Below are 27,711 nucleotides of genomic sequence, written 5' to 3' on the forward strand. Positions count from 1 at the left end.
CACCACCAACAATAACAACAACAACAACAGCGACAACAACATCAAATGCAACTGCAACAACAACTATCACAACAATACGAACAGCACCAACAACAATAATCACATCATGCGTGTGCTTGCGCGCGTGTGTGTGTGTGTGTGTGTGTGTGTGTGTGTGTGTGTGTGTGTGTGTGTGTGTGTGTGTGTGCGTGCGTGTGTGTGTGTGTGTGTGTGTGTGCGTGTGTGAGAGTGTGTGTGTGTGTGTGTGTGTGAGTGTGTGTGTGTGTGTGTGCTTGTGCGTTTGAGTGTGTTCGGTCTTTGTGATTCACTTTACAGTCCCTCCATATATTGCTCGACAGACAAGAGATCTTTTCTGTCTTCACCAATGAAGGGGCATGTTACCCTTTCCCATTCCGGAGATGGCCACGTGTTTTCCTTTTCCATGCGTACAGAAAGGAAGCAAACACACGAACAACCCTTTGGCTCACGATCACTCGTGTAACCCATTTCAAGAAAAACTTTCAAAAAGTGTGATGCTTCTTGTTCAGGGTGAAAGAACCATCAGAAATTATAAGAAGAAGCTGTCCTTTTGGATATATATACTCGTACATGAGTTTGTTCCTCAGACGAAATAGGAAATAAGCGGAGCAAATGATCTGTTTTCACCACAGCGCTGAGTAGAGACAGATAGCCTACGAGTTCTCTGTTCAGAAATCGAAACACGTGGATATATCTTTAAAGAGGAACAGGCTGTGATGCAAAATGTGCAATGTACGTAATTCGTGACAATTTTGAGCCACAGAGATATAGAATATTCTATATCTCTCTGTTTTGAGCAGAAGAACTTGACGTCATTGAATTGTTCTGTGACTTTTTATTCAAATGCAAAGCAAAATCAAAGATTGCCTGTTTATTTGTCACGATAAGGATATCATCATCATCATCATCATCATCTCTCTCTCTCTCTGTCTGTCTCTGTCTGTCTCTGTCTGTCTCTCTCTCTCTCGCTCTCTCTCTCTCTCTCTCTCTCTCTCTCTCTCTCTCTCTCTCTCTCTCTCTCTCTCTCTGCATATGTGTGTGTGTGTGTGTGTGTGTGTGTGTGTGTGTGTGTGTGTGTGTGTGTGTGTGTGTGTGTGTGTGTCTGTGTCTGTGTCTGTGTGTCTGTGTCTGTGTGTGTCTGTGTGTGTGTGTGTGTGTTTGGCACTTGCTGACTATCAAATTCTGGACTAGAGGCAAAAAGAACATTACTACCCCTCTCTTCCGCACCCCCCCCCCCCCCCTCCGACCAGGCCTTTTTCATTAGGCAAGTAGCTGCTAACATTTTAGAAACTGGTTCTGGAGTTCAAACTTTCCAAGTCTCCGATGACGTAAACGTATACATGTCTGACGAGAGACGGTGTCTGAAAGCTGTCTTAATTTGCCCGACCAAGTTAGCTGCGCCAGGCAGCGAAGCGCTCAAATGAACTGTCAAACAGGTGAGGTAGTTTCTGTAGACAGTAATTTTGATTTTTCACCGCCACGTCAAACACGGCGCCAGTGAGACAGAAGTGATAAAGACAGGCAATCGTCTGAGAGGCAACCGTACTGCAACAACAACAATCACAACGACGACGAGGACGACGACAACAACAACAACAAAAACAACAACAACAACAACAACAGCAACAACAACAAAATCAACATCAACAACAAAGGAACTAATTGAAACAATGATAATCTGTTAAACAGAAGCAGAGGCGAGGCAGAGAGGACTTGTATGTGTACGTGTATGCGATTATGGGTAGGTATCATACACAAACACTTAAACAAACAATTGCACGAACGAATGTACGCACGCACGCACGTACGTACGCACGCATGTACGCACGCACACACACACACACACACACACAAACACAAACTATCACACACACAAACACACACGCAGACAAACACACACACACACACACACACACACACACACACACGCAGACAAAAACACACACACACACACACACACACACACACACACACACACACACACACACACTAGACTGATTACATTTACTGTGTTCTTGACAGCAGTCCAAGGGATGTAAACTGAGTCTCATGGTGTGACTTTTATTACCAGTAACAGTGTTTACCTCCCTTGAATTGTGCAATTCCAACTACAACCCCTTTTTTAAAACTTTTTTTCAAGCAAAAGGGAAGTTGGTAAGTTATGATAAAAGCTAAGTAATTGTCGTTCTTGCTAGGTTGGGATGAAAATCCACAGGCCCAGGTTTCTCTCACGTTTCAATTCCGTAAATGTCGGTAATAAGGCATTCTGAAAGGAAAGAAGAAAAGGTTACGTCACTTTCAGTCGCGCGAAATCGTCACGCATGACGTAACTTCTCACATTCCACTTTGAACTTGTTCTTTTCGCCGATATTGTTCACGTGTGTTCGTTCGTGCTTCTGAGTGCAGACGCTTTGTGGTGCATCGTTTTGAACTCAAAAAGGAAAGCGCTTCTGCATAGTTCCAAATCCTAATCTACAACTTCCAGATGATAGCAGCCAATTGGTTCAGTCCCAGAGGCTCAATGTCTGGCCTGATGACAATTGAAGCAGGGTTTAAAATCATGCTTGAGATTAGGCTTGAGACGATTTGAAATCTGTTGTTGTGAAGTCAAACGAAAAGTGCCTCTGAATAACTCCAAACCCTAGTATACAACTGTCCGACGAAAGCAGTCAAATGGTTTGGTCCAAGAGGACAGGTTGTCCGTGCAATGACTGGCCTGGTGACCACTGATCAAGGACAACAAACTCTGTTTGAAGTTCGGCTTGAGATGGCTAGTACGGGCAAGACAGAAGGGTGGTGTGCTTGCCCCCTTCAGGACACATGGCAAAGAAACAAAAACAACAACAGTGGCCCTCATCGGAATGGGAGCGGGTAGGCTGTCCCTTTGATCGGGAAGACAGAGAAGATATCTTAATTGTCGAACGTCATCTAGTGGAACTGTTAATCGGTAAGTGTGTGTGTGTGTGTGTGTGTGTGTGTGTGTGTGTGTGTGTGTGTGTGTGTGTGTGTGTGTGTGTGTGTGTGTGTTTTCTGCACTTTCTTATTGTATCACTTCTCCTTGTTGTGTAGCGTTCGATAGATTTTTTCTAAATGATTTCCACAACAAAGAAGAGGAAACTCGGAGGAGATCGCAGGAGAAGAAACTATATTTAAGGAGAGAAGTTAATCTGAAACGGTGATAGATTGATTGACTAATTGACTGACTGACTGACTGATGAATGGACGAACTGACTGACTGACACAATGTCAGAATAAACTATGTTAATGAACACTGCATGTAATCCACAATAGATAACGTGCTGGTGATAATACAAACATAAGATTAAGTCTGTGAGCTACAATTTGCCACCGACAAGGAGACTGAGAAAGCGGACACTCGGATGATTGATTGATTGATTGGTTGGTTGGTTGCCTGATCGACTTGTTGGTTGGTTGCTTGATTGGTTGCTTGCATTATTGCTCGAATGATTGATTTGTTGGTTGATTAATTGCTTGGTTGTGATGAAGTGATTGAGCGGGTGATTGATTTGTTGACTGTTTATAATAGACCGACTGGTTAACTGGTCATGTTGCTGCTCAGTTGTTCAAACTTCTGCGTATTTTTCACCGACAGTTTCACCTTAACATTCCAGATGTCATTATCACTTTTTTTTCCTGTTATGAGTACCTCTTATTGATCACATTCAAGATGTCGACCTCACTTTATTCCTGTCCAGTCGACATCTTTATTATTATCACATTCAGGATGTCACCCTTACTTTTTTGCAGTCTAGTCGACATTTTCATCATTTACATTCAGGATGTATCCCTTAATTTATTCCTGTCTAGTCGACATTTTTATCATTACATTCAAGATGTCAACTTTATTTATTCCTGTCTAGTCGATATCTTCACCATAACATTCAAGATGTCACCCTTACTTTGTTGCAGTCTAGTCGACATTCTAGTCGACATTTTCATCATCACATCGAATATGTCACCGTTACTTCATTTCTGTCTAGTCGACATTTTCGTCATAATATTCAAGATGTCATCTTTACTTTATATATATATGTCTAGTCGACATCTTCATTATAACATTCAAGATGTCACCCTTACTTTATTTCTGTCTAGTCGTCATCACATTCAACATGTCACTCTTACTTTATTCCTGTGACATTACACAATATATTTCTTAATATATTTATGTCAAGTCGATACCTTCGTCATCACATTCAAGATGTCACTCTGTTTGCCTTTATCATGACATTTAAGGCTTTTCGATATATTCTGCAACGCGTACATAAGGTACGTGACACTCTTGCTTTTTTCCTGTCTAGTCGATAGTTTCATCATAATCATATTCAAGATGCTATGATGTTACTCATAAGGTATTCCTTTCACATTTTAAAGGCGTAACTTTTTCTTTTACAGAAAAAAGCCTTGGTAAAGAGAATGGGTCGGTGGATCAACTCTTTGCTTCAGAGAGGAGAGTACAAGAATCCAGCTCGCAAGCAGCTTTCCTACCAAGGCACACAGCTGGCACAGCAAGAAAGATCTCATCAAAGGCCCTAGGTTTAAAGCGGAACATAAACTTTGACCCATTTCATAACTCATCCCCTGGGGGTTTGTTAGAAAGAGAGGAGCAGGGAGAAACAGACGATACAAGATTGGCTGAAACAGATCCCACTGACACGAAGAACAGGGTAAAATGTGACGAAGAGAGCAGTCTTTTGGGGTCGATAAGGCGTGAAACGGGTTTTCCACAAAGAAGAAACCAAGACGTTGTTCAAACAGAAACAGCCAAGGTCACTCAAGGTCAAGCAGTACCAGGGACGTCTTCAACGCCCGAAGACATTCGCCAAAGCAAAGACAGAAAACCAGAAGCAGAGAATATTGGCCCCAAAAGCTTAACGTTTTCAGATTCTGAACAGGAAAGTTTAGCCTCGCTTTGCAGATACGCTTCAGCTGCCAATTTAAAAAAATCTGGTTCTGATTTCGGCAGGTACACATCATCAAGACAAAGACCAAAGGAGACATTACTTAACGCACCATCTGGATCAAATACAGGTCCAGCTGATAGAGTCCCACAGCAATCACTTTCCTTAGAATCCTTGGGAGAGACTTGCAATCTGTTTGAGCAACTCTTCAAAGACTCGTGGTTTTGATCGGAACATCCCAGACCGTCCAGTTCAGGTGCTGGAAGACCGTCTACGTCTTAAGGCGGGAATCTCCGGTTTGCCCGTAACAAGAACACGAGACGCTCGTGTAGGAAACAAAGGAGCAGGAACTGCAGCAGCGTCAGCATCAATCCAACCTGACCGTGCATCGGGACATCTCGGAAGACTGAGCAAGATATTAGACTGGACGTTTTTTTTAACAGTGCGGGAATCTCGCTGTCATCAGATGCTCTTGTGTTAGGCGACAGTATGTTCAGCAAGAAGGAGGAGAATGGCACAGTCGCCGGCGGAGTCGAAGCCGAAAAGCAAAGACGGAAAGACAAAAACAGAGAGAAACGAGAGAAAGAGAAGGAGAAAATAGAGAAAAAGAAGGAGAAGGAGAAAGAAAAGAGAGAGAAAGACAAAAGGGAGAGGGAGGAGAAAGACAGGGAGAAAAAAGAGAAAAGGGAGAGGGAGAAGCAGGAGAGGGAGAGGGAAAGAAGAAGTGCCTCACCTCTAGGATCACCAGCAGAAAGCTCCACCTCTGTTTCACACAGTTTCGTCTGGAGACTCTTCCACACGCTGACTCACATCCTCTTCATCTTCCTCCTCCTGCTCACCATCGGGTCTCTGATTTACGGCACCTCCGCTCTCTTCAGCAACTCAGCTACAGAGGTCGCGACGCTCTTGCAGCACGGAATGGCAGAGGCAAACTACCAGGAGGTTGCTATTGCCATGGTGGGTCTGGTGATCTTCCTTTTCATTTTGGCTCTGACGGTATTGGCTTGCGTCATGCTCATCCCTGCTCTCTGGGTGTCGCTGCTCGAGGTGATTGTGTGCCCTTGGAGCATTGCTTCGGACTACTTTCTTCCCTGAGAAATAAAACCTGCCTGGCGTTATTGACTATGGTGAACCACGATGGAGGATCTTCTTTTTCATTCTGGCTCTGACGTTGTTGGCTACTCGAGAAGATTCAAGAGGATGACTATTTTTCCGGGTGAACTTGACTCCAGTGGGTTATGCGGGTGATCATGCAGGCTAGCACTGATGCATACTGGTCCAGATGATCTGTGTACGAAGCCTCAAGGATTCATGTTTTAGTTTTACTGGAGAATTAACGTCCCTATAGGTACGAAATTACTCTACTGATCAAGGAGGGGGGCATCATTTCAGTCATACCATACACTCGCGAAATGAAGCGGAGAGTGCGCGTACTGTTCGTAACAGAGCAGGAGACACCATAGATGCAAAGCAAGGGGGAGGATGTTGCCTTACACTACGAATGACACAGCGACTGTGTGTGTGCCTTGTTATTGTGTGTGCCGCATGCCTTGTTAAAAGTTTATTTATATTTGTGTATACACGTGAGAACAGAACGACGCAGCATTCGCGAAGATATGTGTCTCGGTGGAATTAGCTCTGGCTAGAAGATCGAGAGATCAGGAAAGACATACACCAGAGCAAATCGAAAGAACTAGGGGGCGGTGGTGGTGGAGAGTGTGGGGGGGGGAGGAGGAGGTCAAATTTAAATTATATAAAGACATGTTATAGCCAGCCTATGCGGCACACACACACACACACACACACACACACACACACACACACACAGAATCTTATAAAAGAAAATATATTGGCACATGTGGTGTGAGACCTCTTCGAGACTGTGTATTATCCTGTCTAAACATGCTATAGGCAGCCCAACGCATCTCTAAACTGCAGGCAGCCTGTCATACCAGGTCAAGCATGGCATTATACGATGTTTTCGAATACCTCTGACGGGTGTGTATGGGCTGTGAAAGAGCAAATACTCTTGCTTTTATTAAGTCAAACGTAACCGGTCCCCCGTGGCATTATAGGCCAGTGGCTGGCAAGGGGTGTGTCTGAAACACGTGGACTAGGAGCCCGTGTGGAAAGTTTGCCTCAATGAAAGCAAGAGTATTCACAATTTCACAAACCATACACACTCGTCAGAGGTATTCGAAAACATCGTATAATGCCATGCTTGACCTGGTATGACAGGCTGCCTGCAGTTTAGAGATGCGTTGGGCTGGTCAAAGGTTGTCACAGGTACAACCGTTATGTCCACTATAACGCAACCGAAGCCCAAGGATTGAAACAATTGTAAATGTTAAGCGCTTGCAGTTCATGTTTCTACTCTCCGTGGAAAGCTAAAGTTCTATTTGTTAGTTCCCTTACGGTTAAATGAAATAATGGATATATGCACGTTTGGTGTGGTGCGTGTGTGTGTGCGCGCGCGCGCGTGTGTGTGTGTGAGTGTGGGTGTGTGTGTGTATGCACACCGGTGACACTGTGACGGTTCCCCTACGCTTTGTGTTCGGTGCCCTGACCCTTTGTGTTCGGTTCCCACTCGGTTCCCACACGCCAAAATTCGCGGACAAAACATCCATTTATGGTAGTATTACGCAATGTTGCTCTCTGAGAATGGTCTTGTTAGATCTGTGAGTGTTTACACTACATGCCTAGGTGCTGTTGGATTGAAGGTTTTTGATATTTTAGCCGTTATTAGGTAGAATGCCTTCCACTTTACTGCAAAACTGCATCATTCGTAGCATCGGCAAGAAATATCCTACCAAAAAATGCCTGCTTGGAACTGTCCGTGGTCCAGCAAAAAGTTCAACATGTCTGTAGCAGACAGCCCAAGTTTCAAGATTGTAGGGCCATCCAAACAGCCGTAATAATAAAAACAACAAAAGTAGTCAGTGAAATTGGCTGTGTTCGGTCCCCCCACACTTTTGTGACGTAGGCGTGACGGTTCCCATAATTCATTGTGTCGGTCCCCACTTTCTGTGTCGGACCCCACTTTCGACCTAATTTCTCTGTGACGGACCCCACAACCAGCCTATTTTGTGTCGGTCCCCACACCTTCTTGGATTTATGACTTGCCGGTTACTTGTATCATTGTATTCATTGAATCTAATTGTCTCGGAGTTATTTTTCAGCAAAAACCGGCAAGGCAGCACCTTTTGTGATACCAAGTAAGTCAGATGACATCAGTATGTGTGTGTGTGTGTGTGTGTGTGTGTGTGTGTGTGTGTGTGAGAGAGAGAGAGAGAGAGAGAGAGAGAGAGAGAGAGAGAGAGAGAGAGAGAGAGAGAGAGAGAGAGAGAGAGAGAGAGAGTTGTGTTTCCGTACCCGCGACAGCGTTTTTCCAGCGGCGCGACGAAAATCAAGCACATAGAAAATGACCAGGAGTGTTTCCACACGCGCGACGCGTTAGCGGCGCGACAAGCGGCAAGCGACGCGATTTTTTTGAAAGGGTCCTGGAGCGATTTTTTCGCGTTGTCGCGCGGCAACGCGGGAGTTTACAGATTTTACCGCATGTTTAAAACGCAAGTACGGAAACACGTCACGCGTTTGCGCGCGTTTTCTTTTGTCGCTGCCGCTGTCGCGGGTACGGAAACAGAACTTACCGCGAGTACGACACTACCGCGAGTATAACACTACCGCGTGTCACACTACCGGCCGCGAGTATAACATTACCGCGTGTCATTTTATGACTTCCATGGCTGAAGGCAAAGGTTGAAATGTTTCCTTGAAATATAAAACAAAAAGGCCTGGTCTGTTCTCTGAACACTAATTCAATGTTTGTCATGCTAACCAAGAACTCAAAACGATCAGAACACACTATCAGAATACATATAGAATGGGTTGCTTCCAATCAAAGTTAGAACACAAACTCACAAGAAGTAAGTTTGCATGCGTTCTCTCTACGGTTATGGTACTCGCGGTTGTGGTACGCGCGGTAGTGTGACACGCGGCAGTGTTATACTCGCGGTAGTGTCGTACTCGCGGTAGTGTGACACGCGGTAGTGTTACACGCGGTAGTGTCGTACTCGCGGTAGTGTGACACGCGGTAGTGACGCTCGCGGTAGTGTCGCATAACCGGAGTGATCTGGAAAGGTGTCAATCTCTCTCTCTCTCTCTCACTCTCTCTCTCTCTCTCTCTCTCTCTCTCTCTCTCTCTCTCTCTCTCTCTCTCTCTCTCTCTCTCACACACACACACACACACACACACACACACACACACATACTGATGTCATCTGACTTACTTGGTATCACAAAAGGTGCTGCCTTGCTGGTTTTTGCTGAAAAATAACTCCGAGACAATTAGATTCAATGAATACAATGATACAAGTAACCGGCAAGTCATAAATCCAAGAAGGTGTGGGGACCGACACAAAATAGGCTGGTTGTGGGGTCCGTCACAGAGAAATTAGGTCGAAAGTGGGGTCCGACACAGAAAGTGGGGACCGACACAATGAATTATGGGAACCGTCACGCCTACGTCACAAAAGTGTGGGGGGACCGAACACAGCCAATTTCACTGACTACTTTTGTTGTTTTTATTATTACGGCTGTTTGGATGGCCCTACAATCTTGAAACTTGGGCTGTCTGCTACAGACATGTTGAACTTTTTGCTGGACCACGGACAGTTCCAAGCAGGCATTTTTTGGTAGGATATTTCTTGCCGATGCTACGAATGATGCAGTTTTGCAGTAAAGTGGAAGGCATTCTACCTAATAACGGCTAAAATATCAAAAACCTTCAATCCAACAGCACCTAGGCATGTAGTGTAAACACTCACAGATCTAACAAGACCATTCTCAGAGAGCAACATTGCGTAATACTACCATAAATGGATGTTTTGTCCGCGAATTTTGGCGTGTGGGAACCGAGTGGGAACCGAACACAAAGGGTCAGGGCACCGAACACAAAGCGTAGGGGAACCGTCACAGTGTCACCGGTGTGGTATGTGTGTGTGCGTTTTGAGTGGTGTGTGTGTGTGTGTGCGTGTGTGTGTGTGTGTGTGGGTGTGTGTGGGTGTGTGTTTCGAGTGGTGTGTGTGCCGGTAGTTGTGTGTATGTGTGTGCTTTGCAAACTGAAGACAAGCGCCAGTACAAAATGAATGTTATTGTATATAAAGAAGAATACTGATTCATTATTCAGCGTTTGTCAGGAAAATGTCTTTTTGATGTGCATCCAAAATCTCATCGTAGTTTAACACTAATTGTGGCCATTTCTGCGAGAAGGGTCATAATGGACAAAATTATCGATTTTGAGTTTTTGATTTTATTTGATAGCTTGCAATATTCAGAATGTGATCTGATAATTTCAGACCTTGAACAATATTTTGTACGGAGTTATGGCACTTTTTCGAAGAAAACACAATCAGCCAAATGATTTTTTCGAATAATTATCTCTTCTTCTTTCCATCTTTACACACAAACCTCTCCCCCTCCATGTTCTATTCTTGCTTCACACACACACACATACAGACACAAACTATTTGCGCGTGTGTGATGTAGACAGTTCCACATTCTGCTGCATGTTGACTTGTTGTGGTACTTCTAGGTTTCACAAGAGGAATTGTTCAGTTTCCCCGGTCTGCTTCTAGTTGTAGAAAGTACATGAACAGCGAATGTCCCTTGAACTTGTCAATATCCAAATTGTCAGAAAACTTTCCAAAGTGGCGCCTTAGGTATACTATCTTTAAATCACTTGTGCAATACCTCAGATTAAGTAACCAAGTCACAAAAATAACACAACAACGTTGTATACCACAATCTTTGTTCTGCAGAACAATTACTCTGCCACTATTTAAAAAAAAGCACAAAACTTGACTGCCAGAAGAATTAAGTTAAAAAAATTAATAAATTAAAAATCATAACATACAAAGAATGACTATTACACCAAAACTGAGAAAATGGTCTCCAGGGGAGGCAATCATCTTGCTGCAAATTCAAATGGCAATATTGTAGTGATTTTGTTTTTCTATAGCAAAGTATGTATTTGATACGTTCGCGGTAGTCAAGGGGTTTTAAATTGATGTATGGCAAAAGTCGCACAGACTAGTTGTATGTTTTTACCAGGATTTTTTTAACTAAAGTTCTTCCGGCAATCAAGTAACCAAATCACAAACATATCACCATACTGTCATAGAGTGTACATTTATTAGAACATTAAATACATTTATCACAATATTTGTTCTGTTTAAAAAATAAACCTGTCCACTGCTATGTCTGAGTATGTCACAATTGAACGTCAAACAACCAAAGTGTCGACCAAACTTTTAAAAACACGCTAAGATAAGGATAGGGAGGGGTAGGGTTAGGTTGAGGAAGGAGGGGGGGCGGAGTAAACACAGTATACTTACTACTGCAACGATGATATTTTTATTGTATTAATAATGACAACTTTTACAGCGTGAACCAAAGAATAATGTGCTCTCCGCGTTTTAAACATTTTAACTACAAATACCATTAAATGCATATCAAATCTAGCAAAATATTACAACAATAGACTTACAACAAAACAACATCTAATTTGTGTCAATACCATCCACGAACAAAGCGCACAGTAAAAAATACAACTGAAAATCCATGTTGTGGATCTATCGCTCGTAACACACACACACACACACAAACACACACACACACACACACACACACACACACACACACACACACACACACACACACATACACACACAGGCTGCACCCGCTCTGTACAACGGTGTGTCTGTCTGTCTGTCTGTCTGTGTCAGTGTGTGTATGTCCGTGAGTGCACACACACACACACACACACACACACACACACACACACACACACACACACACACACACACACAACTGGTTGTTCCACAAAGAATACACAATACACCAACAAACAAACAGCACATGTATAAGACATTTTTTGTGAAAATGTCAATACATAACCACACTGACTATAAGCATTGATTGTTGTGTGGTCCCAAGTGTTTCGGTTGTATTACATGCCAACCTATGTTCAAGTTTCTGAACACAATTATGTTGAAACCAAACCAACAAACAATCAGAAATTAACAATAACAGCTACTTTTCTCGCCTCCAACCGAACCCCCCATTGAATTTTGTTTGATCCTAAAATACGCTTTCCATAAAAAAAGTGTGTTTTTCCCCAAGGAAACATCTCAATATCACATCGTTTCAAATCCTTTTTGGCCTGTCGATTTGTATGTATATGGGACGGGTTATTCCAAAGTGCCCGGGGAACACACAAACTAGGAAAATTAGAAGAAGAAAAAGCCCCACCAACAACCATCTCAAATTTGAATTTGTTTGGAAAGAAAACCAGCAAATCTCCATCAGCCCCCACTCTCGCTTCACCCACCCGCCCAATCCTTCAATTAACGCACACACACACACAGTTAACTTTGTTGTAACTGTGTTCTGCCTAAAAATAAAACCACCCAGTGTTTGTCAATAACAGCTCAAAATCGCATCATTTCAAAAACTTTCGGTCTTTTATTTCTTTTGCTTTCTGTATCACCCTCCTCGTATTTCTCCTGCACTTGCTCTTCGTCTTTGGTTCGGTCTGTACGAATCTGCCACATCAGCACCAAAAGAGCGAGAGCTAACAGCAGAAGGGCCACGGCTTTGCCGCCGACTTCCACTCCGATGTAGTTGTGACGTAGCCGAGTGACGTCATACAGCGCGCATGCGCCTGTCTTGCCACACGAGCTGCTCCAGATAAGACAGGCTTGGTCAATGACTGCTCCGTAGACGATGGGTCCAGGCATAAACCCTGAAAAATAGAGAGACATTTTGAGTAAGTTCAGACTCAACTGTATAATCAGTTGTAGTGGTGTAATGTACATGCACACAACACATACTTAGGAGAAGGTTGTCTAATATGGACCACTAATTGTTTCATGCTGTTAACTAGCTTGGTTTTTTTTGCAAAGAAGTTTCATTTTGTGTTTGGTAGTACTTCTCTCTTTTGTTAACCATTAGGCCTAATTAGAGCGAATTAGCTTTTATAGACATTCAGCAAAAATGTAATTAAAAGATTCACAACTGGTCCATATATGAACATGGGAGCATACTTCAAAATAACATGATACAACTTAGTGTGCAAGTCAGATAATTCAAATATGCTTTAGGTTTATCTGTTTCGGTTTGACGAGAACGTCATTTAAAGCACAACAGTAAACTACAGAAACATCAAAAACAGAGAGAGAAAAAATGAAATTACAGTATCAACTTCCACAAAAAGAAGATTATTTGTTTTTTTGTTTTTTTTTGAAAGCTCGAGGTCTAGTTATATTTTATTTTCAGCTTGCTTCTTAACGAATTGTGTTTCTACAACAGTTTTGACATGTGCAATTTATCCAGAGAGGATAAATACAGCGAATAAAATTGTTTTGATCGCTCTAGCACCGTTATTTTGCCAGAACAGGAGGTGGTCCATATCAGGAACCGGTCCATATTAGGCAACCGTCCCCTACACAGCTAGTGTGCATGACAAAATGCCCAGAGTTCTTTTCTTGGAGATATGGTGGGTTGTTTAAGCCTGCCCTTAACTCGGCGAAGTCGACTACGCGAAGTATAACTTTGCGCAGCTGGCCGCACGAAGCTTTAGCATTGAGTTTTCGGTAAAAAAAAAAAAGTAAAAAAAAAGAAAGACTTCACGACTCAATTAAGGACCGTGTTTACGTAGATTTTGGGGCAGCCATATTGACTGTCTTAATACCGAAATGAATAGAAATACAACATCATTTGCTCACTACCATCAGGTACAGACACCAGTTTCAGACTGAGGACACTACATCAGTGAGTCGTAGGAATCAGCAGTGTTCGTTTGTGTGTTAACGTTAATAAGTTTAGCGTTGAGGTTTTTCTCGGATGCTTTTCAACATCTATATTATTATTACACAAAACAGTACCGGGTACTTTATTGTATTCAAAATACATGACATGGAAAGTCAAACAGAGGTTTCTAGGCAGAGAAAAAAAAGGTGGAAGAACACACAGACAACCGCACAAGAAAAACGGAAAGACAAGGACGAAAACGCGTGGGAAAGAAAATAGTTGCTCTGAGACACAGAGCCCGAATTCTCAAAACAGATATACCGGGTACCTACCGACAAGTGACATGGTGAAAGACAACAAGCCCAGTCCCAGCGTTTTGTCGTGCTCTGACATTGTCCTAGGAGGACAGAAAATAAGTTTGAAGGAGTTATTGTAAGTATCCATAGTGTCCATAGTTAATAACTGTGTAAGTCTACCAGATCCTACTACCAGTTTTATTGGTGATTTTTGTGCAAAAGTCTGATACCCTATATTTAAGATTTATAAATTATCTTATGGAAAAAAATATTAAAAAAGGACTTAACGCCTCCCTGTCTTTATATTTCTCTCCTTGATAATCCTTGAACTTAAATGAAAATGTGTAAGCAGTTAAACGGCTCATTCTAAATGCAAATAAATACATCTTATCAGCAAATGTAAAATGCAGCTCACCTAAGTATGGTTACGTAGCAAGGAGTGATGGTGGTTGAGCTAATAGCCGATGACAAGACTTGAACCACGATAAACGGAATCAGGAGGTAGCAGCCAGGGGAACAGAATCCCACCTCGGCCTCTCTCGCGCCCGCCAGGCTACAGTCTGCAAAGTGCTGTTGAGAAACAAAAATAGACTACACGTGACTCGCATCATCTTATTCTTAAAGACAAAGACCTGAAGAACTGGGCTGTTCCGAATGAAAAACAAAAAGCGCAAAAAATATATCATGAGCACAAAAATGCGGTAGAAAGACATCTATACCATTGTGGTTTAAATCCTGCATTTCGAGGTTTCTTTGCACAAAAATGCATTGTCCATAGCTTTAGAAACACATACATATTTCCACCTTTAATCATTAAACACACACACACACACACACACACTTAAACTTACTCACTCACACACACACACACACACACACACACACACACACACACGCACACAAACACATACACACACACAAACACACACATACGCGCGCACGCACAGACGCACGCACACACATACATACGCGCACTCTCCTGACACACAGGCGCGCGCACACACACACACACACACACACACACACACACACACACACACACACACACCGTAGTGTTAACAGAGCGTGTGCAGCCGGCGTGACAAGGGGAGAGAAATGTCTGGTTTCCGTCGCAGACCGGAAGAATCTGTGTGACGTCACACTCACACGTGGTCAGCCCGTCATCCAGAACAAAAGGTTCGCTGAAAAAAAGCGAACACCTGAATCAACCCTCTGGAGGGTTAACATTTTCCCATGTCGCCTTTCCTCGATATCTCTGTTCCTTTCACGAACAAATTGTAGAATGTTGCATTCTAATAGATGAACATAGCAGCGTTAGTCAGTCAGCGGTGGTACAAGGTGGTGAGGGTTTTGACGTCAGAACAAGGCCACCCGTAACACACTGAAAACGTGGCATAGTTCCCAATGCAAACGTGTGTTATGTATATGTGTTTAATTGTGTGTGAACATGATGTTATGTCTGTCAGTCTGTCCTGATATTGTGCTTTTGTGTTCTGTCTTTTCTGCTAGTCATGTACACCAAAAACATGTTTATAGGTAAAAATAAAAAGAAACTCACATAATTTAGGACATGTTATTATCCAAATGATTGATTACAAATCATGTCATAATTTTTCCAACTGTAAATGATCATGTATGAATGGAAAGTTGTATGTACTGAGGGATACATGTTTTAATTATATATAATTATAATTATTCCTATAACAAACGGTATAATGTGGAGTGTGTGTGTGTGTGTGTGTGTGTGTGTGTGTGTGTGTGTGTGTGTGTGTGTGTGTGTGTGTGTGTGTGTGTGTGTGTATGTGTGTGTGGGTGTGTGGGTGTAAGTGAGTGTGTGTATGCAGTTCTGTTAGCACTCTGTTTGGTTGTTGTGTTTGAATGTACCATGCATTGAATGAACTCAAACCAAGATATATTCCTGTGTAATGCACGTGGTTGAAATCTTCTTCTTCTTCTTCTTCTTGGCGTTCGCAGAGGTTACACGATCAGTCCAGCACTGGTGATAAGTGTTGTCGTTTTCTCCAACTCCTGTCGACTGCCGTATAGTTTGGTCTGCAAGGGAGTTGGTGACGGCCACACTTCTTTTCGTTCCTCATCTAGTAAGGGACATCGCTGTAAGATGTGTTCCGCTGTTTGGTCTTCTTGACCGCAGGCACAGGTTGGTGATGGCGCCAGCTTGAACTTTCGGTTCATGTGAGCATTGAGCCTGTTGTGGCCAGTACGCAGCCTGATGAGGTTGACTTGCTGCTCTCTGGACATTGTGTGGTAGTTATCTCTGTTTGTCCTTGGCCTCATCAATGCCTTGATGATTGTCTTCTGCTCACTAAAGCTGACACTGTTTTCAGGTTGGTCTTCCACGGCTCCTTCTTTCGCCAGCTCATCTGCCCTTTCATTTCCTGGTATCCCACAGTGTGCTGGTATCCACTGGAGGACAACTCTTCTGGTTTGTCTGACCATCTGTAATGCTTTGGCCAGCTGTGGGAGTTTGTCGTTCTCTAGGGCCTGAAGGACTGAAAGGGCGTCCGAGAGGGAGACAACTTGGTAGCAAGGGTCTATGGAGTCCTGAACCAAGGAGGCGGCCTGCATGAGAGCTTCTGCTTCTGCTTTATAGTTTGGTGGTTGAAATAAAATCTTATGTTTTATCTTGTCTTATGTCTTACCTGTGCCCAAGGCCCACAATGGGATCAGAATCACAGCCCAGACCCATCGTAACGGCTGAAAGGACCATGGACACGGTGCCAGCGAAGACCACCCAGCGCAGACAGCCACGGCGTGTCAGGTTGCCACGTGTTACCAGAACGCCGCCAATAAATGTGCCAAATCCGCTGAATACCAGGTTGGATAAACCTGCAATTTGCGATCAAAGATTTTTTATTCATTTGGTTTATACAATTTTTATTTCTGTTTACATATTAATTCATCAAATGTACGTACATTCATAAATATGGAAGAAAAAAACAAGACTACGACTTATAATGGTATCTTCTTTTTACATTTAGTCAAGTTTTGACTAAATGTTTTAACATAGAGGGGGAATCGAGACGAGGGTCGTGGTGTATGTGTGTGTGTGTGTATGTGTGTGTGTGTGTGTTTATGTGTGTGTGTGTGTGTCTGTGTCTGTGTGTGTGTGTGTGTGTGTGTGTGTGTGTGTGTGTGTGTAAAGCGATTCAGAGTAAACTACTGGACCAATCTTTATGAAACCTTTTCACGACAGTTTCTTGGTATGATATGCCCAGACATTTGTTTTCCTTTTTTTCGATAAATGTCTTTGATGACGTCATATCCGGCATTTTGTAAAAGTTGAGGCGGCATGCACTGTCACACCCTCATTTTTCAATAAAATTGATTGAAATTTTGGCCAAGCAATCTTCGACGAAGGCCGGACTTTGGCATTGCATTTCAGCTTGGAGGCTTAAAAATTAATTAATGACTTTGGTCATTAAAAATCTGAAAATTGTAATCAAAATTATTTTTTTATAAAACGATTCAAACTTACGTTTATCTTATTTTTCATCATTTTCTGATTCCAAAAACATATAACTATGTTATATTCGGATTAAAAACAAGCTCTGAAAATTAAAAATATAAAAATGATGATTAAAATAAAATTTCCGAAATCGATTTAAAAACAATTTCATCTTAATATTCCTTGTCGGTTCCTGATTCCAAAAACATATAGATATGATATGTTTGGATTAAAAACACGTTCAGAAAGTTAAACAGAGTAGAGATACAGAAAAGCGTGCTACCGCGCTTTTCTGGATTGTCAATTTCACTGCCTTTGCGACGAGCGGTGGACAGACGATGCTACGAGTGTACGGTCTTGCGGAAAAAATGCAGTGCGTTCAGTTTCATTCTGTGAGTTCGACTGAGCTTGACTAAATGTTGTATTTTCGCCTTACGCGACTTGTTATTTATTGATGGTGTCTAAAGAAGTGGGTTAAATATGTTTGACATGTGCACTTGGAGAAGAGTTTGGATAGCATAGAAAATGTCAAATCGTTACGTGATGCAAATGATTGTCCTCTTTGTTTGAATTCCTGCACAGTAACTGAAAGCTTAGCCTGTGGATAAAAATATTGAGTGTCCGACGACAACTCTTCAGTTCAGTTCAGTTCAGTTCTATCCCCGGTGCTCTTAAAGACTTATGCGGATGTGTGATACAAGACAAAACAAGACAACATTATTTTAAACATTCCACAAACGGAGAGAATGATGAACCGATATTACCGTCACTGTCAAAAACTGCAGACCAGGAAAGAGGAAAGAGAGAATGCTTTATGTCCTACAGGCTAAATATTTCGCCTCAAGATATGGGATATATGATTCGAGTTTTACGCCCTCACGGCTTTTGACGAGATACACAAGTGTATGCGTGTTTAGGTGGTATCAGCCATCTGCACTTATGGCAGAATAACCGAGATCTTTTGCGTGCCATTGTGGTGACACGGGGGTGGGACATGGCTTCCGTCTCTAGGTCTGCACATAAAGTTGACCCGTGTCCGTCCCGGCCCGAGTTCGAACCTCTGATCGGAAGGATCACAAGTCCAGCGCTCTACCAACTGAGCTACCGGGCCCCCAAACTGCAGAACAGCAACAATGACAACTGAAACCAATTACATCGCACACAACATCAACAAAACTGATATCAGTAATTACTACAAGATTTAAATAATAATTAAAAAAAAGATTTCTGACCAAATATATAGCTGCTAAGGTGAGGAGGCAGACCGAACTGTCGCTCCACAAACTTGATGAGGAAAGACGAATATCCAACCACGGCGAAAATATGAGCTGCCAGTCCAAAAACCAGTATGACGTACACTGGGTCCTTGAGCAAGCGTAGCAACGAACGCGGCAATTCTGTAGCAAGAGTATCGAGAACAATGATAATTAAAAACTATGTAATTTGAGTGCTGATAGGTATATACTGAGCAGGCAGGCATGTTTTGGGGCTTGGTATTGGTTTAGGAAATCGTGCTTCAAAATTAAATGACTGCACAATTCTTTACGAGTTCAGGTGTGAGCATGTCATATTACTGAGATTTACTCATAAATCAGATTGTTGATGCTTGGTGTGCATGTGTGTGTGTGCGTGTGGGCGTGCGTGCGTTCGTGCGTTCGTGCGTGCGAGAGAGTGTGTGTGTGTGTGTGTGTGTGTGTGTGTGTGTGTGTGTGTGTGTGTGTGTGTGTGTGTGTGTGTGTGTGTGAGTGTGTGTGTGTGTGTGTGTGTGTGTGTGTGTGTGTGTGTGTGTGTGTGTGTGTGTGTGAATGAGGAAGTGCGTTGGCGTGTGCGCGTTTGTGTTTTAACGTGCGACTGGTTAATTATGGCGCATAGCTGTCGCTGACGGAAATGTGCGTGTGTGCCAAGAAACCACCTTGAAGCCCTAAAAGGACTTGCTTAAGACGAATGCTTCATACCTAGTTCAATGGTAATTTTTTGTGCATATCCCTGCAAAATTCAGCCAGGCTTACTTCTAATATTATAGTGTAACAAAAACTCTCCGCTTGATTGATGCCCCAACTGTTAGCATATAGAAGAATGAATATGCACAACAGTGGGTTGTTTACTCACCTCGAAGAATTTCAAGCAACGTCAATTTCTTCTCGTCATTCTCAGTCACTGATTTCAACGTTGGTGCGTCCCCATTCACTTCCTTTTCACTGACGGTTTTCACCGGTTGAGGATTTGCGTCGAAGTGTAATTCGGGGTACATGTGATCTTTTCCGTCCGTCTGAGTGGTGGATAGGTCACGTGACTTCGCCGTTTCCGGGTTTTCATCTTCCCCTTTGAAAGTTTGAGATGACGAAATGGATAAAACTAATAACGCTCAAAAACAAAGATGCTGACAATAATAATACAGTGGTACCATTTTCTTCCAGTTGATTTAATTTTAAAATTCAATTTAAGTTCTAATGACAGGATACTTTTGCATGTTGATCCTTATGCTTCGAAAATTAGAAGAAAAGATACAATACCAAACAGTTACAAACAAAAGGGAATTTATTTGTGTGCGCCTCGTGGAATTCAGACGTAAGTCTCAACTCGTGCTCTAAATGAATGTATCAAGCCTTGATTGCATTTTTATAATTAACTTATGGTCAAGGTTACAATGAAAATGTACTCACGAAAAAACGTACAAGAAACAATTCTGTTTTTATTTTATTCTTTTTATTGTTCCTTGTACGAGGTTTTTTGGCTCACGTAAGTGTAGCCTATGCGATCGTAACTTTGTCTGTCTGTGCGTGCGTGCGTGCGTGCGTGCGTGCGTATGTGCGTGCGTGCGTGCGTGTGTATGTCTGTGGTAGAAACTCTAACATTTGAAGACGTCACATTACATTGACGTCACATTATGACGTAAGAGGGTTAGACGTCACGCGAAGGAAGTACTGAAAGTCTCGGTCATTATTATTTTGAGCGGGCCGAGACTAGTTGGCAGTCGTGTTCCTGTAAGTAGGCTACATGCAGACAGACAGATCTAGATCTAGTGTCTCGCTTTCTTGCACAGTTTCACCTATGCTCTTTCTGTGTGTGTGTGTGTGTGTGTGTGTGTGTGTGTGTGTGTGTGTGTGTGTGTGTGTGTGTGTGTGTGTGTGTGTGTGTGTATGTGTGACGGAGTGATTGAGTTTGTGTTACTGTTTGTCGATTTCTTACGTGAGCCTTGAAGGCTTCGCCTCTTGTTTTTCTGGTGAGTACGTTTTCATTGTTATCTTCTGTGTGTGTGTGAGTGTGTGTGTGTGTGTGTGTGTGTGTGTGTGTGTGTGTGTGTGTGTGTGTGTGTGTGTGCGTGCGTGCGTGCGTGCGTGCGTGCGTGCGTGTGTGTGTGTGAGTGTGTGTGTGTGCAAGCATGCGTGCGTGCGTGCGTTCGTGCATCAGTGCGTGCGTGCGTTCGTGCGTGTGTGTGTGTTTGTGTTTGTTCTAGTACCTTTCATCTGCCGTATCTTGTTCCTAATCTATAAAATGATGATACAAACAATATGTGAATCTTTGCAGCGATCATTCAGTCGATCTTGTAAGAAAACAAAACATCTGAAAATCACAGAGAATCTGCTGACCTGTCAGAATACAAGGCGTCTCTCCCACGGCTTTCTCATCCTGTCCCGCGTCATCGTTGTCGATGTCGTCGTTGTCACCATGGCGACGGCCAGGCATACGCCTGGGGAAGAAGAGCATAGGGAGGGAAGACAGGAAGACCAACGCGCCGACCACCAGGAATCCTATCCACCACGCGCTCACCCAGCGAGGGTCTGCGGTGGTCATTGATGTGTCTGAAATAAGATCAACAAGAACATTTATGGAACAAAAGAGAGCATGTGAGAACACAGGCACTCGACATGAGGTGGGCGGGGATTGTGTGTTAAATATCACGTGGTTAGGACGGCGGAAGCTCTACTGACTCTCCTACTCATAATAGTAACGGTAGTGGTCTTGAGAGCACGGCATCCAAACCGAAGACCCCGCCCACCTCGTGTCAAGTGCCGGCTGTGGGGGAGAAGAACGAGGGCAAGACAACAACGTGAATGTACTCACCAGATACAAACACGAACATATTTTGTCATTGTTATCTTCTGTGTGTGTGTGTGTGTGTGTGTGTGTGTGTGTGTGTGTGTGTGTGTGTGTGTGTGTGTGTGTGTGTGCAAGCATGCGTGCGTGCGTGCGTTCGTACATAAGTGCGTGCGTGCGTGCGTGCGTGCGTGTGTGTGTGTGTGTGTGTGTGTGTGTGTGTGTGTGTGTGTGTGTGTGTTCGTGTTTGTTCTAGTACCTTTCATCTGCCGTATCTTGTTCCTAATCTATAAAATGATGATAAAAACAATATGTGAATCTGTGTTAGTGTCTTGTGAGTACATTTATGTTGTTATTTTGATCTAGAATATTGGCACAACAACATGTATGAGGTTGAAAGATGCTTGCATCGCAACAAAATCAGGTGGGTCTCTCAGATAATGCGAGGATAACTGGGTGTAATGAATGCTTCTGATACAACAAACAGAAGAAAAAAACGCAATATAAATTGGACTGAAGAGAAAACGTCGTTCCAAGTAAAGCCAATTCTTTAAGTTCAGTACATTCCGGATCTGTGGGTGACACGAGCATTTCTGAAACAAGCTAGCTATATAGCTGCTGGGGAAAAGTAATAACGCGTAAAGGAATCCCTTTTTACATTACTCTTCACAATTCGGTGAGGTTCTTTCGGTGAAACAGACGTTTCTTAAACAAGCAACATAAATTGGACTAGAAACGAAACCGACGTTTCTGAAACATTAAGCAACAACGCCCACACAACAACAAAAAACTCTTTGAATTAGTCTTCACACTTCAGTAACGTTCTTTGGGTGAAACTGACGTTTCTGAAACAAGCAACAGGAACTGAACTGCTGAAAAGAACATCATTACACGTAAATCAATCAATCTGTTATCTAGGTATTGTGTGTGTTGTTGTTTCTGTGTGTTTGTTTTGTTAGTGTGTGTGTTTGTTTTTTTGTTTCTTTCTTTCTTTCTTTTTTGTTTGTGTTGTTTGTTTGTTTGTTTGTTTATTTATTTTCGTGTTGTGTAGTGTTTTTGTTTGTTTTTGTCTTTGCTTGTTTATTTATCGTTTTTGTTGCAAAGCCTACTGTCGTTTAAAAGTTGTAAAGGTCACACATTATCTCATGTGAAAAAGTAATGTGAAACTAACGTTGTGAGTCTTGTTGGTGTTCTTTATTATGTTTTGTTTCTTTTTGCTTGACAGTAGGCGTTACAATTCCAACAGTTCTGTCACATCACGAACACAATAAAGGCATCTGAATATCTAAGAAGGCAGAAACCTTACCCGACAAATCGACATAAATCTGGCTGATGGCTCCTCCAAAAGCAAAACCAATTGGCGGCCCGAACAGGATCGTCGTCAATAGGAGGCCTGGTCACATCAAGCACAAGTCAGTTTCACAAACATGATAGAATGTAAACACCCTGCCCCCCCCCCCCCCCCCATCCCCCCCCCACACACACACACACACCCACCCCCCTCTCTCTCTCTCTCTCTCTCTCTCTCTCTCTCTCTCTCTCTCTCTCTCTCTCATCCCCTCTCTCTATTAGTCCTTCCCATGGACGAGGGCTGGACGTTTGCTTATACCATTACCCTCGTTAATAAAGAATGTGTCTTGTCTTGTCTTCTGCAACAATTGAACAAGGCAAACGATAGGTAAAGAAGACGACGAAGAAGAAGAAGGTAAAGTTAGGCGACAATTTAAGATCCAAACCTTTCAGTTCTTTTGTCAAACGACAAAAACAAAACAAAAACCAGCATGCACATTTTTGGAGCTCATTCCGTCAATTAAGATCACTCAGTACCTCAGTCTTGCTAAAATTAACTTCTATCGGATAAAAAGCAGTATTGGCACCGCACAGTGAGCTTGGAATGTACAATGCAAGCGTTCAATCTAACCCCAATGGAACCTTTCTGACTAAAAAGGTGCCCTAGTACTCTCTAAACCTGACATACCCACAAGATTTTTCTTGTAATGTTATCTTTTGTTTTTTGTTCTGAGTGTTTGTTTGTAAGCACGGTCCTCGAGAAGCCTCCGTGGGCGAACATTTGACATATTTTAGTGTGTGCTGTCTATTTTTTTCATTTTTACATTCAGTCAAGTAAAATAATCTAACGAGGGCGGAGGTGAGGTTTGTCTCCCTAGGTATGTGTGTCTGTCTGTCTGTGCAGAGAATATATCAAAAACTAATAATAATAATGGACATTTATATAGCGCTTCTCCACAGCTCGAAGCGCTTTCTACCGAACTACCGTACGGATTTGTATGAAAATCGATGTACACATTGTTGAGGGCATTTGCTTTTGTCGTTTTTCTTCTATTTGATGATGTCAAATTCTGCCCGTTTGCGAAAGTTGACGCGGCACTGCCGCGGCTACATTTTTCATCAATTTTCTTGGAATTTTTGTCCCATCATTTTTGACTTGATTTCAGCTTGGTGCCTTAAACATTCGTTTATGAAATGTTCATTCAAAAGTTGCCTATTTGGTCAATTTCTAAGACATCGGAATTTGAATCACAAAAGTGACATCATTATTTCCCTTATTGCCTCTTGTATCCGATAATATATAGTTTTGTTATGTTTGATTAACAAATGTGCTTAGAAGTGAAAAAAGCCGTTAAATAGCCAATGTTTGTATTTATAGAACAATACAGATACATCTAATCCTTGTCATTTTCTGATTCCAAAAGTGTACAGTTGTTATGTGTTTGACGTTGAACATATTCTCAAAATGAAGAGATTCGTTGAATCGATATTATGCTTTGAAACTTTCACTTCAAAGCTCTGTTCCGCCAAGAGAGAACGTCACATCGAATTTTGTAACACGCAAATGACGTCATATTGAAAGAGAGAGATTATGGCGTCTCTCTCCACCCTTGTTTATAATAAAGAAGGTTAAAGCCTAAGTAAGCCTCCCGTAAACCATCACAGATAGTGTCAGGCTTTTACACACAGTAAAACACCCTTTCATTCACACACTCACCGCTTTTGAACTTCCTAGGTGCCCTCCGTAAAGAGCGAGCAATTTTCAAAGAATTTATTTTTGCGTGGTTTATCTTACCCCTGAGCCATCGCGAACCCGTGTGATCCAGTTTCCTTTTTTTCACAATGTAGTCGTCAGTTTGTGATTTCAATGGGACTCGCTGTAAGCTCATCTGCAATAGCACGTTATTGTGTACCTCTGAATCTAAACGCAACAAACGGCTGCGATTCACACGAACTAGAGCGATGACAGTTGACTGTACAGAGGAACGGGCGCTAGGCAGAACCGTCGTCTGCTACAAGAAAGACGGTTTGCGTGACACGTTTCCGGGCTTTTCTTTTTTCAAACTTTCAAATCTTCGAACTTGTCTTGATGAAAAAAACAACTCTTTTATGATTTAAGAATGTTTGTGTAACAAGCTGTCAATTTATTATCTAGATTTTAAAAGTTAGTTCTAGCGCCAAAACGAGGCGCCTGATTTGCTGATCAGAGGGTCCACGAAAAAAAATTCTGTGAAAATTGCTCGCTCTTTACGTAGTGCACCTAGGATGTTCTCAAGCGGTGAGTGTTAAAAGGCACAGTAAGCCTCCCGTAAACCATCACAGATACTGTCAGGCTTTTATACATGCAGTACAAACACCCTTTCATTTAGACACTCACCGCTTGAGAACATCCTAGGTCCCCTCCGTAAAGAGCGAGCAATGCAGTCGCAAGTTAGTAATTTGAATACGACTCGCTGTGCGCTTATCTGCAATAGCACGTTAGTATGTACCTCTGACTATGCACGAAACAAACGGCTGTGGTTCACAAGAACTCTCGCGATGGCTTTTGACTGTTCAGAGGAACTGGCGATAGATATAAACCGTCGTCTGCTACGAGAACCACGACCTTGCGTGACCCTGCTTCCGGGCGTTTCTTTTTTCAAACTTTCAAAACTTCGAATTGTACTGATCTTGTCTTGATGAAAAAAGAATTCTTTTATGATTTAAGAATGTTTGTGTAACAAGCTGTCAATTTATTATTTAGATTTTAAAAGTTAGGTCCAGCGCCAAAACGCACCACGGTCCGATTGTCTCTCACACAATCCGCACAATTAATTCTTTGAAAATTGCTCGCTCTTTACGTAGGGTACCTAGGATGTTCCCGTTTGGTGAGCGTTCAAATGGAAGGGTGTTTGTACTGTGTGTAAAAGCCTGACAGTATCTTTGATGGTTTACCGGAGGCTTACTGTGCCTTTAAAGAGAAACTGTGCATTCGATCGACTGAATGATTAATCACGCCACAGCGTTCTTGTTTTTAATTGCCCTTCCGATAATTACCAATATGAAATCCACTCTGGGAGCGATGAGACACGTTGTTGTCAATGTAAGTGACCCCCAGGGGTGAACGCATCGCCTTGGAAACGCCCTGTAGCGCAAGAAAAAGACCGAAGACGACCACCAAAGGGACGTTTCCCACAGGCATGTTTTCGGAGTTGCATCCCTCGTCGAAAGTTCGGTTTGTGAGATTAGGCACGCACAAGTATTTGTCGTTTTGACCGCTCGTTAGGTTGTTGTTTGCTGATGACTGGAAGTTCGTCTGAAGAACAAAGACGGAACATGTAAAATCGAGGACAAAGAAAACTGTTCACAATGGGTTTTTGTGTAAAGAGTAAACTTCAAAATGCTCAAAGATATATGCTTATCAGTGAATGTTTAATCTTTTAAGCTGTTGTCACCGACCTCTAAATGTTACACACTAACACGCGCGTGCGCATACACACTCATGCATGCACGCACACATACACACACACAACCACACGGACGCAGACATACAAACACACACAAACACACGGACGCACACACACACACAAACACGCACTCACACACACACTCACACACACACTCACTCATACACACACACAGACCCACACACTCACACACACACACACACACATACACACTACCAACCCCCCAACCCCACCCCGGCGCCTCCACACACACTCACAAACACGCGCATCACAGATTTTTAAACCTTACAACCCGCCCCCTATCCTCCCCCATCCCCACCACCACCAGCACTACCACCCCTTTTTCACAAAATACCAACCGGCAGAGAGCGAGGGTGAGCAAAATTGAGGAGAGCTATGAGAATGGCAGCCACAGCGAAGACGATGGAAAACGCTCCCATCATTCTGGGCGCGTGGGTGTCCTTGGCAAAGTGGCTGATGAGCAGAACCAGCAGCAGGAACCCGATGTCGTTGGCGGACATCAGTGCCCCGATCTGGGTGCTGTTCATCTCGAATTGACGCTCGATTGACGTCACCTGTTACGTCACAGTAGGACGGACGAAGAGGGACATCATTTATGTGAGGGTTTTGGTCGCAAAAGTTGAACAAATAGAGTATACCAAAAGGATAGTGATTATCTGTCTGTCTGTCTATCTGTCTGTCTGTCTGTCTGTCCGTCCGTCCGTCCGTCCGTCCGTCCGTCCGTCCGTCCGTCCGTCCGTTTGTCTGTCTGTCTGTCCGTCTATCTGTCTGTCGGTCTGTGTAGCCAGCAGAATCATCGGCAAAAAGTACCTCCAAACCTTGATTTGTCTACGATCATACCTGTGACACAAAGAGCGGTCCCTGCATGATCGTAAACATGCCGGAGACGGACAGGGTAAGCGTGAAGAGGATGAGTTTGGCGTAGCCCTGAATGCCTCGAGGGTGACATGGACCCAGCCCGCACCGCTCGTCCTTCTCGGTGTCTTCCATCTTCCCCCTCTCGTCTTCCGCCCTTTTGTCTGTCTTTACTTCGCCTGGTTCTGCTTGTGCCATCTGCGGATGTGACACGTTGATAGTGACATTAAAGGCCCACTCCGCCTCACAGGAGGTTTACAGATCGACAACATCTTTTCGCTAAAACAGCAATACTAACCTGATGGAACACACTCGCAATATTATGGCATTACTTACATAAATATGTTAGTTAATGAAACATCATGATCAGAGGATGAAAGTCGCTTGTTCGTTGCAATGCTTGTTATTGTCTCAGGTGCCAGGAGATTGGTTCCGGATATAACTCTCACTTACTCTTGTTGCACATGTCAAATGCATTTAGATTTAGAGCGCTTACTTTCTCAGATAATGAAACAAAAACTAACTGTTCTTGTTTTTCATTCATGATGTTT

The 27,711-nt window shown here is 42.9% G+C and overlaps 2 protein-coding genes across 2 annotated transcripts in view; one reads left to right on the plus strand and one right to left on the minus strand.

Annotated features, from left to right (window-relative positions):
* The first annotated feature begins 2,385 nt into the window (after positions 1-2,385).
* Positions 2,386-6,812, plus strand: LOC138976477 (glutamic acid-rich protein-like). Its single transcript, XM_070349331.1, has 2 exons — positions 2,386-2,965; positions 4,432-6,812. Exon 2 carries the CDS (start codon positions 5,427-5,429, stop codon positions 6,030-6,032), a length of 606 nt encoding a protein of 201 aa, XP_070205432.1. The 5' UTR covers positions 2,386-2,965; positions 4,432-5,426; the 3' UTR covers positions 6,033-6,812.
* A 3,420-nt stretch (positions 6,813-10,232) lies between these two features.
* LOC138976483 (solute carrier organic anion transporter family member 2B1-like) overlaps positions 10,233-27,711 on the minus strand; it is a 30,065-nt gene continuing 12,586 nt past the window's right edge. Inside the window, exons 2-13 of the mRNA XM_070349344.1 lie at positions 27,146-27,358; positions 26,644-26,859; positions 25,875-26,133; positions 22,855-22,941; positions 21,101-21,313; positions 19,620-19,832; positions 18,743-18,907; positions 16,705-16,891; positions 15,093-15,225; positions 14,460-14,614; positions 14,081-14,145; positions 10,233-12,741 (exon numbers count right to left, since the gene is read on the minus strand). Coding sequence (XP_070205445.1) covers positions 12,428-12,741; positions 14,081-14,145; positions 14,460-14,614; positions 15,093-15,225; positions 16,705-16,891; positions 18,743-18,907; positions 19,620-19,832; positions 21,101-21,313; positions 22,855-22,941; positions 25,875-26,133; positions 26,644-26,859; positions 27,146-27,358 — 2,220 coding nt within the window. The 3' untranslated portion in view covers positions 10,233-12,427. The remainder of the gene's footprint in view (positions 12,742-14,080; positions 14,146-14,459; positions 14,615-15,092; positions 15,226-16,704; positions 16,892-18,742; positions 18,908-19,619; positions 19,833-21,100; positions 21,314-22,854; positions 22,942-25,874; positions 26,134-26,643; positions 26,860-27,145; positions 27,359-27,711) is intronic.

The sequence above is a fragment of the Littorina saxatilis genome, linkage group LG1 (genome assembly GCF_037325665.1).
Source record: "Littorina saxatilis isolate snail1 linkage group LG1, US_GU_Lsax_2.0, whole genome shotgun sequence".
In the NCBI taxonomy this organism is placed as follows: domain Eukaryota; kingdom Metazoa; phylum Mollusca; class Gastropoda; order Littorinimorpha; family Littorinidae; genus Littorina; species Littorina saxatilis.